The sequence below is a fragment of the Vigna radiata genome, chromosome 10 (genome assembly GCF_000741045.1).
Source record: "Vigna radiata var. radiata cultivar VC1973A chromosome 10, Vradiata_ver6, whole genome shotgun sequence".
In the NCBI taxonomy this organism is placed as follows: domain Eukaryota; kingdom Viridiplantae; phylum Streptophyta; class Magnoliopsida; order Fabales; family Fabaceae; genus Vigna; species Vigna radiata.
Window position 1 is genome coordinate 5,623,585 of NC_028360.1, and position 16,501 is coordinate 5,640,085.

General features: G+C 32.6%; 1 protein-coding gene across 5 annotated transcripts; it reads right to left on the reverse strand.

The window, feature by feature from the left end:
• Positions 1-6,422: 6,422 nt before the first annotated feature.
• On the reverse strand, positions 6,423-13,776 carry LOC106776134. 5 transcript variants are annotated; one of them, XM_022786681.1, is made up of 11 exons: positions 13,483-13,776; positions 13,244-13,368; positions 12,314-12,455; positions 11,953-12,234; positions 11,718-11,868; positions 10,937-11,047; positions 10,043-10,795; positions 9,675-9,913; positions 9,509-9,582; positions 7,131-7,239; positions 6,423-6,709 (listed from the first exon to the last, which is right to left on the reverse strand). In XM_022786681.1, the coding sequence occupies exons 2-11, from the start codon at positions 13,297-13,299 to the stop codon at positions 6,686-6,688; spliced, it is 1,941 nt and encodes a 646-aa protein (XP_022642402.1). In that variant the 5' UTR covers positions 13,300-13,368; positions 13,483-13,776; the 3' UTR covers positions 6,423-6,685. The 5 variants fall into 5 exon arrangements, 4 of the variants coding, with proteins under 4 accessions (XP_022642402.1, XP_022642401.1, XP_014518967.1 ...); XM_014663481.2 differs by having other exon boundaries at positions 6,424-6,709; positions 11,721-11,868; XM_022786680.1 differs by having other exon boundaries at positions 10,043-11,047.
• Between the last annotated feature and the right edge of the window lie 2,725 nt (positions 13,777-16,501).

A 16,501-nucleotide genomic window follows, 5' to 3' on the forward strand; every position in this document is an offset into this window, starting at 1 on the left:
ATTGAATTGTTGAGTAAAAAGATCATTTAGGTGCTTTCATGTAAGTTAGATGAGCTCCATAGGCATTGCTGGTCATTTTCTACCTTGGTAATCGATTATAGGGGTCTCGTAATCGATTACCATAAGAAAAGTGGTCATTTGTACAAAAACTTGAACTATACTCCCTACCTGGATGAACAACGCTCCCCAACTTTGTTTTTCTGACCTTTGTTGCTTGTTATGTTCTTAACTTTCTCCGCCGAACTCCAAATGAGTTGATTATTGTTTTGTTGGAATCTAGACTCAAAGAGCATACAAATGAGTACTAACTCATAATTTTTAGACCGTTGTACTCCATGCAGTTAATTTCCAAAAAAAAAAACGTTTTTCTAAGCTTCCTAAATGAGTTTACTTTCACATTATTGTTTCATGTTTCTTATTTTAGATGGATGGGTGAGTCTAATGGTTACGGGTGGTGCTTAGTGCACCATGAACACATTAAGCCATTGGTTTCGTAAAAAAAATGACCATTTACAAGGTGGTTTGCTCCAATTGAGGTGACGTGCATGACTATTGTCTCCTTTTTAAAGGCCTAGTAAAGAGTTCAAAATACAAGTCAAAATTCAGTTTGTTGGAAACCCAATCCCAATATACTTTTCCTATAAATGCTTAAAAAATAAAAGTTTTTATAAAAAAATATTAAAATATATAATTCTAACCTAAGATTATAAAATAAAATTAAAATATAAATGCTTAAAAAATAAAAGTCTTTATAAAAAATAATATTAAAATATAAAATTCAATCTAACATTATTAAAAAAAATTAAAATATAAATATTTAGAAATAAAAATCTTTATAAAAAAATATTAAAATATAAAAAATATACTTAAGATTATAAAAAAAAATATTAAAATAAGTCAGAATTCGGTTATTTAGAAAACGAATTCTAAGTTAAGATTAAAAAAAAAAAGAAAATAAGTTAGAATTCGGTTACCCGAAAACTGAATTCTAACTTTAGAAGAAAAGTGTGCTAGTTTGGTAAATATAACATCAGTTTACTTAAAAACCTTAAACTATAAACTATAGCTAATGGGGAGAGATTATGATATAAGATAGGGTTGGTTACAATTTACTTAAAAACCTTAAACTATAGCTCTTTTATATTTAAAAAAATTTAAACTATTTTTATTAAAACTTAGTTAACTGTTTAATAATTCAGTTTAAATATACTGAACTTATTTTATTTTTAGTACAATTAACCGTGGTTTAGGTTTCATATCATTTGCGATCAAAATTTTTTCTCTACCTCGTTACATTCCTTTCTATGTATCGTCAAAGGCTCGCTATTGTTGAAGACTCTCCACCTTTGAAGGCTCACCACCGTGGAAGGCTTGTCGTCGTTGAAGGCTCGAAGGTTCACCATTGTGAAAAGCTTGCCACCGTTGAAGGCTCGCCGTCGTTGAAGGCTCATCGTTGTTGAAGGCTCATTACTAGCTTGGAATCATGATTTTGTTTAAGTTCTGAGAATAAGAGAGTTGAAGGTGAACTTATTGATTTTATGTTTATATTTCCTTGTTTTAACAGGAATTGAGATTATTTAGAAGAAGAGTTGAAGTAGCAAGGAGTTAGAACTCAGAAGAACTGGAAAAACATTAGAAAAAAGGAGTCAAAGACGCTTGGGTGCCCTTTTTGGAGGCCCACAGCGCCAAAGTCTCGCATTGGCGCCTGACTGCCCTTTTCTTGAGGCCTTCAGCGCAAAAGTCTCACACTCACGCCTAGGCGCCCTTCTGGGGGCGCTGAGTGCAACTCTAGTGCCGCAGATCACGCTTGGGTGCCCTTCTAGGGGCGTTGAGCGCAGGCAACTGGCCTAGAGGAGGTATCTTTTGACATAAGAGGCTCAAAAACACACTCTTTCACACCTTTGAGGCGGATTTGGATGCAGAAGCTCCTATCTTCAACTTTTAGGGTTTTATCTTTCATTCTTTTCCATTATTCATCTAGTTTCACCATGATTATGGTGAACTAAACTTCAATTGTTGTTGGGGAATAGATGTAATCCTTTGAAACTCTTATGTATTTGAATGGATTTTTATTGCAAAATGCTTCTTTCATTAACTTTTAGGGTTTTTCCTCTATACTCTATTCTTTCTTTGTTTAACTCATTCATAGCATGATAATTGATTTCGTTGATATGGACACATACGGAGGAATCTAGATCTGGGGAATCTCTTCCAAATTAAGGATGCCTAGACATAGGGATATGATTTTTGGTTGCCTTAAGCTTCTGTGCGTATGTAATGCAGAATTAATTGCTAGGAAGACAAGACATTGTAAACTAGTAATTAAGGATAGGCTTTATTCACTGAGACATCGGGTTTAAGGTAAATTAGAAAGTGGGATTAACACTAATGAAGAAGAAGAATTCGTTTATACATGAGAGTGGATAGAGAAATTGAAACCCCCAACAACATAATCATCCCATATTTTACAAACCATTCACCCGTGCATTTTTCTTGTCAATTGATCAAAATTTGCATTCATGTTTACTTTCTACATTATAAACCAAATGATTTTTTTTCCAAGTCTTAATTAATCAAGAAATCACATGACTATTTAAGCCGTGAGTCCCTAGGGAAAACGATACTTGGTCTTACCATTTAATATTACTTGATACGATTCGGTACACTTGCCGGAATCTTAACAAGTTTTTGGCGCCGTTGTTGGGGATCTCATGGTTTAACTATTCTATTTGTTTGATTATTGATTAGCTTTGACTTGATTTTTCTTGTTTAATTTTTATTTTGTTTTTGTTTTTGTTTTGTGCTAACAATTGCTTTCTAGGGTTTTGTTTTCTTGTGTATGCAAGATATGACCCGTACTAGGAGTAAGAAAAACTTTGAACCTCTTCTTGAAGGATTAGACGAGACTAGAAGAAGAAGGAGAAACAGAACATCCAAAGAACTATTTCCTTCTCCAGAGAAACCTTTTACAACCTTCACCTCAAGGATCTGACCAGAACACTGAAGAGATGGCTGGAGAAAATAATGGCAGACGCACTCTGGCAGATTATACAACAGTTGTTGGCCCTCATCATTTTAATAGCATTGCAAGGTCGAGGGTCAATGTTGCAAATATGGAGGTAAAGCTGGCGTTGATACAATTGGTGAAGAGCAACCAATTTAGTGGATTGTCTCATGAAAGTCCATATGAGCATTTGACAACATTCAATGATATTTGCAACACTGTGAAGATCAATGGAATGCCAGATGATGCGATAAAGCTTAGTTTGTTTCCTTTCTCATTGGGAGGCAATGCTAAGTTGTGGTTGAATTCTTTCTTGGAGGATAGCTTTACATAATGGGAAGTCGTGGTTGCAAAGTTTCTAAACAAATACATCCCACAATTGAAAATTAACAAAGGTAAACAAGAAATTTCTTCTTTTAGGAAGTGCATGGAAAAAACCTTAGGTCAACCGTGGGATAAATACAAGAGCTTGCTGAGGAAGATGCCCACACATGGCTTTGACGAAGCAACGATAGTCATTCTTTTCCTTGGAGGGCTTGGCTCACAAACTAAATTGATGTTGGATGCCTCAATTGGAGCTAATATCAAGTGCAAGACTCCAGAGGAAGCATATGAATTGATTTACAACATGGATACCAATGACAATGAGGTGCATAGTGAAAGAGGAGCTCCACCTCAACAGAAGGGAGTTCTACAACTTCAATCTCATGATGCTCTGCTTGCACAGAATAAAATTATCACTCAACAATTGGAGAATTTAATGAAGAAATTCTCTCAATTGCCACAAGAGATACATAACGTTTCATAGGTTCAACAACAACAACAACCATGGCAACAAATATCCTCTTTATCTGAAAGAACTACAAAGCTTGAAGAAACCCTTCAACAATTTATGCAGGTGACTATCTCCAATCAAAAGAGCACTGAAGCGGCCATTAGGAACTTGGAGATACAAGTTGGCCAATTAGCTAAAAAGTTGGAGGAGATGTCTGATAGGAGTTTTGGGGCTAATGCTGAAGTTAACCCTAGGGAGGAGTGTAATGCCATTATGACTAGAAGTTACAAGATTTTAGATGAGAGAAAAGAGAAAGTTGAGTTGAGTAAAAAAGAGTAACCTTCCACATACCTTCCACATACCTTGGCCAATCATAAGACTTTATCTACAACCCTAAAATACCATCAATCTTCCTTTACACTAAGAGTTTCTCGCCGCTCTCTCCCTTCTTCTCCCAAAACATCAATCTCCTTTCTTCCTTTGTTTTCTCTCTTTTATTTAGAGTTTCTATGGTTTTTAAAGACAAAACCACCCCTTTCTTTATATCTTAATATTTATGAATTCACCCAACTCTATCTCTAATATTTTCTCACTTATAATAATACTTTTTATTAATTTATTATAATGAGTCTATCAATAATATATATTATTATTATCTAGCTATAATATCAAATTATATATAATAATATTTCAATATATCATTTAAAATATCTACAATATCTAATAATAATATCTCTTTTAAATATTTAAACTCACCAAAATTATATTTCCTATTTTCTTTTAACTACATTATTTCTAAGATTCCTATTTTGCCAAGTCTTAACATTAATTACTAAACGATATACATCTATCTTAGGATTTGAATAAATGCAAAAAAATAAACTCCAATGCATCTTCCTTGCTCTCCAAGAGTGTTCAAGCCATTTAGAAGCTCAACAAAAGTCTCCCTTACTCTTCAAGGCTTCCTCCAATGTTTTTTACCATCTAAAAGGTCAATCAAGCTTCTCTCTTCTTCAAATGTAGCCTTACATGTTGGGCCAAGCTTTAAGACCCTTCTTGATCCATGTTGGTGCGTCCCTTAACAAACTAAGGATCTAAGAACAATCTTACAAAAACAAAAAGGTAAATTAAAAGAAACTTTCCTCCAAACACAAACAAGCTTATTTGTGTTGGATTTATTCAAAGACAAGAAAAACAAAAACAAAATTAAATAAAAGAAAAAAGATGAAGAAACTTTCCTCCAAACAAGCTTATTTTCCCGGAGCATGTGTCTCCTTTCTTGGTTGGGTTAAGGACTCATCATATTTCGTTGGGCTTGGATTTTTCTTAGCTTGTTGCACCTATGGTTTCGCAATCATACACCTCCCTTTTTTATTCTTTTTGTTCTGGGTTATCTTAGTTTATGAACCTTATTTTACTTTCCCACACCCATTATTTGTAGCTGGGCTTTAATTTTCTGCACCCCTTATTTGTTTTTGTGCTTTAACTTGCCGCACCCCTATTGCCATCATGCACCCCCTGTTTGCCTTTATTTCCTTTTGTAGTTTTACTTTCACAAATCCCCACATAGTTGAAGCTCCACCCTATTGACACTCTATTTACTGTTTGCACCCCACCTTTTCAGTACTGCATTACGTTTTTGGGCTAGACTTCTATTTCGATTTTCACAACATTTATTTTACTATTAATACATTAAGTCACTTTAGATTTGATTATTTTATTTTAACATTTGCGAACACTTCAAATGCAGTTCTAATTTGGTTGTCTTAAGATTAGTTGAAATCATTTTGTATATAATTTTTTGTTGTTTACTTTCAATTATTTTAAAACCACTTTATATGCACTTCTAATTTGGTTATTTAATATTTTAGAACCACTTTTGATGCACTTCTAATTTATTTATTTTTAATATTTTAAATCACCTTGGTTCCAACGTACGTCTAAATGCTACATATTGTAGCTCTATTTTTTTCTACTTGAGCAATAATCAAATTCAAGACATATAAATGGCCGCTTTTCATTCATGTGATTTAAGGTATATGAAAAATGAGAAATTTTCAAAAGTTTGTTGATCTGACTCACCTATTAAGAATCTTATTATAGTAGGGATTGGGATGGTTGGTAATCTCTACAAAGGTGATGGATAATAATATTGATGAGTTTGTTGTTTTGAAGACTTTTAATATCAATATTCATGTTAGTAAAGCTTCTAAAATTTTTAGGGTTGTTTGGAATAGGGGTGGCGCAACTAACGGAAATACTGGTTTTGCAACCTCTACTAGTATTTTTAGAGGCAGCAAAGGGAATACAAAGATGGCTTCTCTTCATACAACTTATGAAAATCCTGATTTTGTAACTCCTACTAGTATAAATGTGTTTATAGTCTAGCACGTTTACGTGTGGATTTGAAGCAAAAGTTCGTTTGATTTTAAAATATACTTTCTTGTCTAAAGCAAGATTTTTTTAGAAATAGTTTGATTTAGTATAAATTTTCTTGATTACATAAGTTTTAGTTTAATCCTCGTACTTTTGTTTTTATCCTTTTTTTCTTTTTGTTGTTTTTCCAATAAAAATATCATCAAGGGACATATAATTCTTAAGATATAAAGTACCAACATAGTTGGAATGTCATACTCTCCAATGGATACCTTTATATAGAAAAAAAAATATACATTGAGTATAATAATTTACAAGTGTACTGTACATAATGTACATAATGTACATAATGTAATTTGTACTGTAAAACTCAGCAAGAAATAGACAAATGTAGGAAAGAAACTCGGAGAAAAGGTAAAATCAAAATTTGTTACGATGGAAAAAATCTTAAATTGCTAGAGTTTACCCAAAATGACGTATACTGTTGACGTTAGGATCGTCAAAGATGTCAAATTTGTTGTCAAATACAATCAAACGTTCTTCTTTTCTTCCTCCTGCAAAATAAGCGTTAAGGATTATAAAAATGTTTGAAATGATAGTTTATTCCCACACAGAAGCAACATGAAAGTACAAGGGAATGCCATCAAAGACATTTGGATTTTGAAAGTCTACAAAAATAAAGATCTTTAATTTCAACAACAAACTAGTATAAGTAACATGGAGCAATGCTCTGACTTGAGGAGAAGCAATTAACTAAATTTCGTAGAAGCAACATGTTATTGATTTGTTTTATGCAGTTTCAAACAATCCCATTTTAAAATCATTCAATTAGCTAGTTTTGCTCAAACCTGATATTCACCTACCCTCTAAAGTAAATATCAAATCAGCATGGAATGAGAATTTGAAAAGTCACAGCTAATTATTACAAATAATGTTATACAGGAGTTGCATCACACTCAGTTTTAGAGTTCTCACCAACTTCAGTGTCAAACCATTTTTTCCACGATCTCCAGAGTTACCTTGCCGCGATCTTTGGCAAGCACGATATAGTCTTCCGATAAACTCCTGTACATGATTATAGATGCTGCATAGAATTACGTCAAACCAAGGTTAGACACATACATTACTTCAATTATTAGTGACTGTTCAGAACTATTACTGTTGTCCATAATAAAATATCTCAGGGAATATCCTAACAGATCAAAAAAGCATTATTTTCCACTTCTCCAAATTTCCTAAAGTCCCATTGTTGGAGTCTTGTTGATTTTAGAGTCTTATGGATATAGTAACTAATGATATTAGGATCAATTATATAGATTCTATATTTTATTTTGTTATTAGCCTAAAATAGGGTAAATAATTATTCTATAATTTTGTTTTCTCCCCTATAAATTGAATACCTCTCGATTGTGGTCTAAACAAATCATTCGTCATGTCTTCTCAACATAGTATCAAGAGTATAACGAGAAGTCAATTCTAATACTTGCTTTCCTTATGGAGCCACTACTCATAGGTTTACACACTTTAGAAATTGTAAATGTTTTCAGTTTCTGTTTTTTTCCTATTGTGTCTCACTGTTCACTTTCTTAGAGTTGTTAAACTCGCGTGTAAACTCGCACGATCCTGAGTTTGCCCCGCCAAGCAGCAAACAGACGTGGAGGTTGAATCAAAAGTTGGGTGGACTGAAGCGATTATTGTAAAGAAATGGACTTTAAGCCTAACTCAACTCTACAAAACCGATTTGTAAGATGAGGTTTGCACTCACTTATATATTATATCTTTAGTTGATATGAGACTTCCAACGCACCCTCCTCATGCCGAGGTATAGACATCATCTCGAGCGTGATACTAGACATTAATGGGTGGTCCGATAGTGGCCCGATAATGGGTAGAACGACATGTCCAACACACAACAAATATCGCTAGGATAGGCTATTACATAGCTCTGATACCATGTAAAGAAGTGGACTTTAAGCCTAACTCAACCCCACAAAATCGACGTGTAAGGTGAGGTTTGCACCCACTTAAATATTATAAATTGGCCTTATCTCTAGTCGATGTGGAACTTCCAACAATTATAGAAGGATATTCGTTGGACCAAAGGATCGTGTGGTTGTGATTTTTCTGGAAGGATTGTGTTTCGCATTTCAGAACCAAAGGAGAAGACCCACATAAGGTACGAGCTTCACGATCACCATTGTCAACACCACCATTGCACTCAGTGGCAATCACAACCTTTGCACTCCCGACACTTGCTACCATCACGATCACCGGCAATCACTGCCCTGATGATAACCTACAATCACCGCCCTCATGATAACCTGCAATCACCGCCCTCATGATAACCTGCAATCACCACCCTTGCTTTTGTTGTAAAAATTGATATTGCAAAAGGCATGAACTATCCTCTCCACTCTTTTCTATTTCTTTCCGGAACAATAAACCCCTAAATCGAAGAATGAGATATGTACAAGATGTTGTGTTTTTCAAGGTATTGTGTTTTTCAAGAAGTTAATTTAACATTTAAGAAAAGTAGAAAAATAAGTCTTGTGACAAGATCAAGTGCAAAATAATAATGTAGTGCAAGTATATTAGTCACATGTGAGCTCATATGGCTAAAGCAACTCATTAAAGAGCTCAAATTTGAAGAAAGTTCCCACAATGCACATTGTGTGACAACTAGGTAATGCATTTGACATTAGCTCTAATCCTGTCTTTCAAGAAAGAACCATATATATTGAGGCAAATTGTTATTTCATAAGATAAAAACTCGAGTTTGGGGATAACATCACTAGATTTGTCAACTCTAGTGATAGTTGGCTGGCATATTCACCAAGTCTCTAAGAGGACCAATGATTGATTATATTTGCAGTAAGCTACACATGTTCAATTTATATGCTCCAGTTTGTGGAAGTGTAATAATTATAGAAGCATGGAACTAATATGTATGACCAAGAATGTCTAGCTTATCTAATTATACACACACACATATTATTAGAAATGTTTTCATTTATTTCTGAATCATATCTTTGTAATTACAAGATATCAAGTCTCCTCTATATATTATATTGATTTCTTTTTTAAATGTAAACACATGGTTTCCGCTTAATGTTTATCTCCTTCCTAGAGTTTAACAAAGTACACATACACAATATTCACAATCGACCATCAACACCTTATTCTTAAAATTCAAATTGATCAATGACCAAAATTAATGAAACCCACAATTGCTCAAGACAAGTTTACCAACCACTGTCCATTATGCTATAATGCATAATTCAACCATCACAAGACCAACATTTTACTTGAAATGCCATTTTATGTTCTTTCATTTTGAAAAGAGAATATTGTACCTTAGTCGATGCCTATTGCAGGCTGTGAAGAAGGCAACAAACCCATAGACTATGCTCTTGAGAGCACGGAAAATCTAGAAAAGGACAAAGAAAAATATACCAAATTAGGATAGTCTTTAATGAAACCACTGACAACCAAAATAATATTGTAATGCCATCTTACAACCTGGGAAAAGAGATCATTCCAAAGAGTTCGCCACATGGATACTTCAGAGGCAGTCACTGTAGCTTCAGAAGTTGCTGCAAACTGAAAGATGCTACTAAAAAACTGCCACATCTTGCCAAGTGTATTAAAAATGTACAAACATGTTGAGGGCAAAAATCTGAATATCATCATGATGAGACGAACAGGAGCATATAGTAATTCCCAGAGAACCCAAAATAAAGGATATAAGATACATGTAGCTGCAGTATATTCAAAAAAAGTAAACGGAGGCAGTTAGTAGAATACCAGATGACAATTTATGTTGCCAAAAAGAAGTATAAACTTAAAAAATAACAGACAGTACCAGAAAACTAAAACATATGACTTACCGATGCTCCAAACAACATTGAAGACAAACCAAAAAGGTGAAAACAGTAGCTCCAATACATTTCCCACTATATCAAAAGATGTATCAACTACTAGCCAAATAACAGAAAAGATGCTTTCAGCTATGTCAAACAAAAACTTCAAGCTTGGGAGAAGAAATCCAAAAATCTCCACCAGTGATTCTACAAGAGGTTGAACAAGAACTGAAAAGAATGACCTCGTAGCATGTGAAAAGGCAAGAAACCACCTAACAGCCTTTTGGAAGTTATGTAGAAACAGCATTGTCCCTAAGTATTTGACCCTTGAAACCATCTCCCAAGTTTCAATCCAATCAAAAAGAGGCCCACATATACGAGATGCAGTTGCCTTGAGAACAGGAACATTTTTGTATAAATCATAGAATCCAATGAGAACAGTAACAAATGATATCAACACATATAAAAGTCTTGCAAGTGGGCACATCCAAGGACGATAAAGATTGCATAACACTGGATATGACTGAAGGAAGATGACCCAAGATGGAAGACCAGCCTCCAACAAAGTAAGCAATCGCAGATCAGATATAATGACTTCCCTTAATTTAAATGGGAGGTCGTGATCATCAAACCTAAATAATAGTAGAACATCCCTATATTGTGTTGCTTTATCTGCATCATCTTGAGTAGTTTCAACTGAATCATCTTGAGTGACTTCAGCTGTATCATCAGAAAAGCAGCTAGAGGTCTGAGAATAATCCAATGAGTCATCAATTTCACCTGCAGAGTAGCTATCAGCTTCAACTCCAGCACTAAAGGAATTCATTAATTTTCGTCTCTTATAAGGTCCAGAAGGAGGAGGTGTGTGAAACATATCTGTTGTGTCTTCTATATCATCAGAATATACTGCAACATTGGTACCTAACATATCTTCAACAGTGACATTTCTGCAGACATTGTCATTGTCCTCGATGTCATCATCAACAGATACAAGACCAGAAAAATCTTCACTGGCATCATAAAATATTTCCCCTGTTAAAGTTGCAGACAAAGAAGTAATGATCAATGAAAACCCATTGGTTTAGAATTTAAAGAATTTCTATAGCCTTTAGTTTCTATAATGTAAGTTAGAATGTGAAACCTTTCACAATTAGGCTGTGTGCTTGAAGTTGATAGCCACAACAAAACAAGGGTTTATAAAAAGAATGAAAAGGATGAAACATGGGGGATAAAGGGTTATGATATGAGTTTAAAAAGACAGGAATGGAAAAGGTTAAAAGCTTTTAATAAGTGTCACTATTCATGCCCCCACCTCAGAAAAGGAGAAAGAATATTGGATGCTTAGGGAGAAGATTAAGTGGGGATGAGATCCTTCCTTTCCCTTTATTTCTGAAATTTTATAACCATTCAAACAAGGTAATATTTCGGTATACTCAGGGTCCTATTATCAACACAACTTAAGTGTTAAGTAACTTACAGCAATTTTCTATCACGAGTGAGTGCATGTGCAAGACATGCATGCATGCATGTCTTCCTACAATAAGTATATTTCTACTTGCATGAAATACAAATAGGTGCATGCTTCATACATTACTATATTCCTACTCACATGAGATACAAATGCTACAGCCATAAAGGCAATCCTAAATTCATATGCATTATGCACACTAGGTAAGAAAAAAATTATGAGAATCCCAATTACCACCTGAGGCAGAATCCAGGTGTTCTTTTAGAAGCATCTGTTCAGACGGGGTTCCTGAGAACCATGAAGACATGCACTTCGCAGCTTGAGAAATACTATCAAATTCCCATCTTTTCATCAGTTTAGCTTCTATAGCCAGTGATGTATCCGTCTGCAAAACAAATGAAATAAATCAATACATGAAATTGTGTAGAATCTAATGAGAACATAACAAGAAACATGCCAAAGAGAGTACCTGAAGCTCATTATAGTAGTTGATACCACGAACACTAGACCATGCAACTTCAAATATGATAAAACCATAGAGGGTTCTATGCAGCTCACTGCTCAATTGTAAAGAATTCCTTAAGTTTTTCACAGGCAACAAAACTCTCTTCCTTGATAACACCACTGCTTCAATCAATGAGAACCATCTCATAAGTTTCTTTGGATTGCTTGAGCTTGATTGAGGACAAACTTCCTTGCCTTCGTTTCTCTCTCTTCTGGCTTTGGAATATGCAAAGGGAGATAGCCTTGACTGCAAAAACATACTTATATAATTCTTATTCTAAGACTACAACTACTTGAAAATCACTTTCAATAATGAGTTTACAAACCTTAGTAACCATTAATTGCCAAATGTGTATGCCCCGTGAACCAAGGTCACTCAACCATGGTCTATTGTCAACCAAAATATACATTTTTTTGCTATCATTTGCGAGGAAAAGGCTAAGATCTGCAAAATAAGATTGCAAGTCTCTGCAGAATACACATCACGAAGAAGAAATAAATCAGCATTAGAAAAACAGAAACACAAAACAACTCTGCTAACCCAGCATAGTTGATCAATTCAAATACAGCAGATAACAACCACCCAGCTGTGACAAATGTTCTTGGATAGCCAAAGAAAATTTTTAAATGCTGAATCATTAAGTTGCTGTAACTACAGGTTGAGTAGATGCGATAACAGTTGCACTTCCACATCTTCCAATTGTCCCACACGATATATTATTCAAGATAATATGACAATCTAAAAGCAGTAAGAACTGAAAAATTACATAAAGAACTTCACCAAAAACGTTCCTGATCCCATTGCATTTTCAGAAACCAGAAAAATGCAGGTAAACTGGCAACAGAGATCAGAGCATCACGATATTTTTCTTTAAAAGATCAGGAATACCATTTGCAGTTGACTGTAAAACAGCATCAGTGAACTCAAATTTCATACACAAATGTATCCAAAAATAAATAAAAAAGACCCACAACATTGTGTAGAAAAACAACCGCATGGAAGTAATAATTTTTCTCAGATATAACAATTAATAAATTAAGGGGGAGAAAAGCAAACGCATCATGCATCATGAAATAAAATTCAAACCCTTTCACCGAAAAGTAAACAAATAAATACATTCAATCCAGCATCAATTTAACAAAAGAGGCCATTCGTTAATCATGTGATAAAATATACAACAAACCATGATCGCACATCATCAGAGCTAATCATGAATACGAAAAAGAAGAAAAAGAAAAAAAGAAAGAAAACATACCCAATTTGCAAACTCGTAAGAGAAAAAATGCAGCGTCCATCGTCACCTTTCCCCATTAAGATAGACAACACCCTCCAACCCCGTCTTACCACCAAAACCTTCTTCTCCAGATTTCTCACTAGCACCTGCTCCAATTTCCAAACCGAAAAGAACAGAAAGAAAACAAAACAAAAACCATTAATTCTCCACAATCATTCTCTTAATTTCCCTTAAAAGAAAAAGAGGCGTAGAAAGAGGACCAGAGGAATGGGTGTTCCATGAAAACGAAGAAGAACGAAAGGCAATGGAACCCAGAGCGAGTAACTTCATAACAAAGAATATAAAAGAGAGAAAAACCCAAAGAATTAAAGGTTGGGAGAAGAGTGCATGTATGCTCGTTTGTAACCAATTTTTCTGATGGCGATGATGCTAATTAATTTGTAATCAATTTGGTTCACCGTAGAGAGATCGAGAGGAGAATCAGAGAGAGAAAGTAGTTGTCAAGAGCACGTTCCTTGTGTTTTTTACTCTTTTTTTCGACGCTTTGTTTGTTAGTGCTGTTATTAAAACCTTAAAAATAGGAAGAGGACAAGAATTTAGTGCTTTTGTCTGGATATTATGGCTTTTCACACTGCATCAAGATTAATTCTAAAGCCACCAAAATCATTCAGTATGTTTGTTATGAGGTTATGATTCCTCGAAATAGTAATTTTTTTATTAATTAAGAAATTACTTTTAAACATGCATTAGAGATATGTTTGATTAACTTACTTATACTTTTATGAATTCTAATTAGTAGAAGCTAAACTTACCTTATATAATGGAGGGATCTAATCCTTTTGCAAATAACTTTTTATGATTTTCTAACAAGTATTAGAATAAGATTCTTTCTACTTTTATACAAAGCCAGCCAAAAAAAAACTTAATGTGAGAAAAAAACACTCTATAAATAGGAGAAAACTGATATTAAGAAAAGTAAAATAAAGTGAAATATAATTTGCTTGGTGAAAATAAAAAATAAAATGGAAAGATAAAAATATTTAGATTGAAAATAATAATTTTGATATATTTTCTCATGTATTCTTAACGTAGTATTTCTTATTTAGTACATAGCGATTTTTTACCATTTAACAATTTATATTTGATGTTATATTCAATATGGGTCTCTCTTTTAAGTGTAAAAGATGTATGAGTTTTTAAGTTTTGTTCCTCTTAATTTTCCCTTTTCTCAAAGTTACTATATTTAATTAATATATTTACTTTCTTCACCTTTTATATTAGATAATATAATTTATTCTCAACATTCTTATCTCTCTTGGATTTTCAATAAATTGAAAAATAAGAAATGAGTTTAAGATAAGCTCATGATATGTTCTAATAACATAATTAATATTAATGAAGTCTACTTCATTTTTGAATTTATAGTTTAATTATTTTGATACTCCTTATTTTTATGAATTCTCTCAAATAAGTCTTTCACTATTTTTTTTTTCTCAATTTGGTTCTAATCTTTGAAAAATCAAAACAACTAGATCTTTCCCATTAGTTATATATTAACACAGTTAAAGAGGTGTCATGTGTTAGTGGTTTTTTTTGAAATTTTTAAATATTTTTTGAATTATTTTTGTTTTCATTTTTTATTTTTTTTTGCAAAATAAAAATATTTGTCACGTGTCAAATTGACATTGTGAGACATGGCAATATAGTGTGACGTGGCAGTGTTAGTGTCGCATGTCACTATCAGACCACATTTCATTGTATTTGTCTCAATTCGGTTCCTATATTTTTATTTTGTTTCAACTTAGTTCTTATATTTTTATTTTCTCTCAATTTAGTCCTAATATTTTTTAAAATTAAAAATTTTTGTTCCTTCCCAAATAAAATAACGGTATGTATGTTTTCCAAATTTTTGTCTAAAGTTAAGTGAATTACTAGTGGTGATGTATTCCAAATATAAATATTTAACTTTAGAAAGTTTTTATGAATTGTTGAGGAAGTACTAAGATTATTTTTGTGTACATCACCTTCACAAAAATATTTATTATTGAAATGTTAACTTTTATAATTTGCTCATTCATATTATTTAGGTTCAATAATTTCATTTGTTGTTTAATTTTGTAGAACATTTTTTAAACGAGTTTCTTTATTTTTATTTGTCTTAATTTAATTTTTGTTTTAAAAACTTTAATACAACTAAGTTATTTTCTTTAGTTCTATATAAATAAAAATGTGTCATATGTTAGTTTGTAATTTTTTTATTTTTTTAATAAAAAAATATCAATTTGTATAAAACAATTTGTAAAGATTTATATACAAATTAAATTTTGTTTGAATTTGGAGAGGAAATAAATTGTTTAATTTAAAAAAAAAAACATAAGACTAAATTGAGACAAAATAAAAATATAGGACCAAATTGAGACAAATATAATGATATGTGATCTTACAATGACATGTGGCATTGTTAGTGTCATATTATATTGCTATTGTCACGTGGCACAATGTTAGCTTGACACATGACAATTTTTTTTATTTAAAAAAAAGAAATAAAAATAAAAAGAATTAAAAAAATATTTAAATAATTCAAAAAGAAACTATGAATTGATATATGACACCTTCTTTAGCGGTGTTAGTATGGAACTAACAATAAAGACCTAATGGTTTCAATTTTTTCAAAAATAGAAACACAATTAAGATAGAAAAAAAATGAGATATCTAATTAAAAAAAATCACCGAATATAAAGACTATCTGAATAATTAAACAATTATTTAATAAGAGTCATACGTGCCTGACGAGACAAAAATTAATAATTATTCTACTTCTTTCCATTCAAAGTCATCAAGGTCTTACTATATTGACATAAAAACCTTTTTTTAGAGGAATTTTATTTCTTCTAACTTTTTTTATCTTAACTCTCCAACTTTTTACATGCATAGTAGATCACTTGGGTCTTATTTTCTTTTTAGTTATTTTCTTGTTGAAGTTGTCACATAACCTTCCACTCTTATTTCTCTCACTTTTCCCTTCATCCTCCGTTACTTTCTTTTTCATTTCTTCATTCTCTCAATTTTCACCATTACATCTCTTTTAGAATTTAATCCACCTAATAGCTGAGGAGTTAAAAAGCATATTTGTAGAGCTGTAGATTCTTTTTTTTTTCTTACTTTTTTTAAATTTTATCATTAATATTGATAGGATCAAATGATAACCATCATTCTCTCTTACTACACAAAAAAAAAATTATTTTTATTTACTACTAAAAATTATATCTAAGGTAAAAA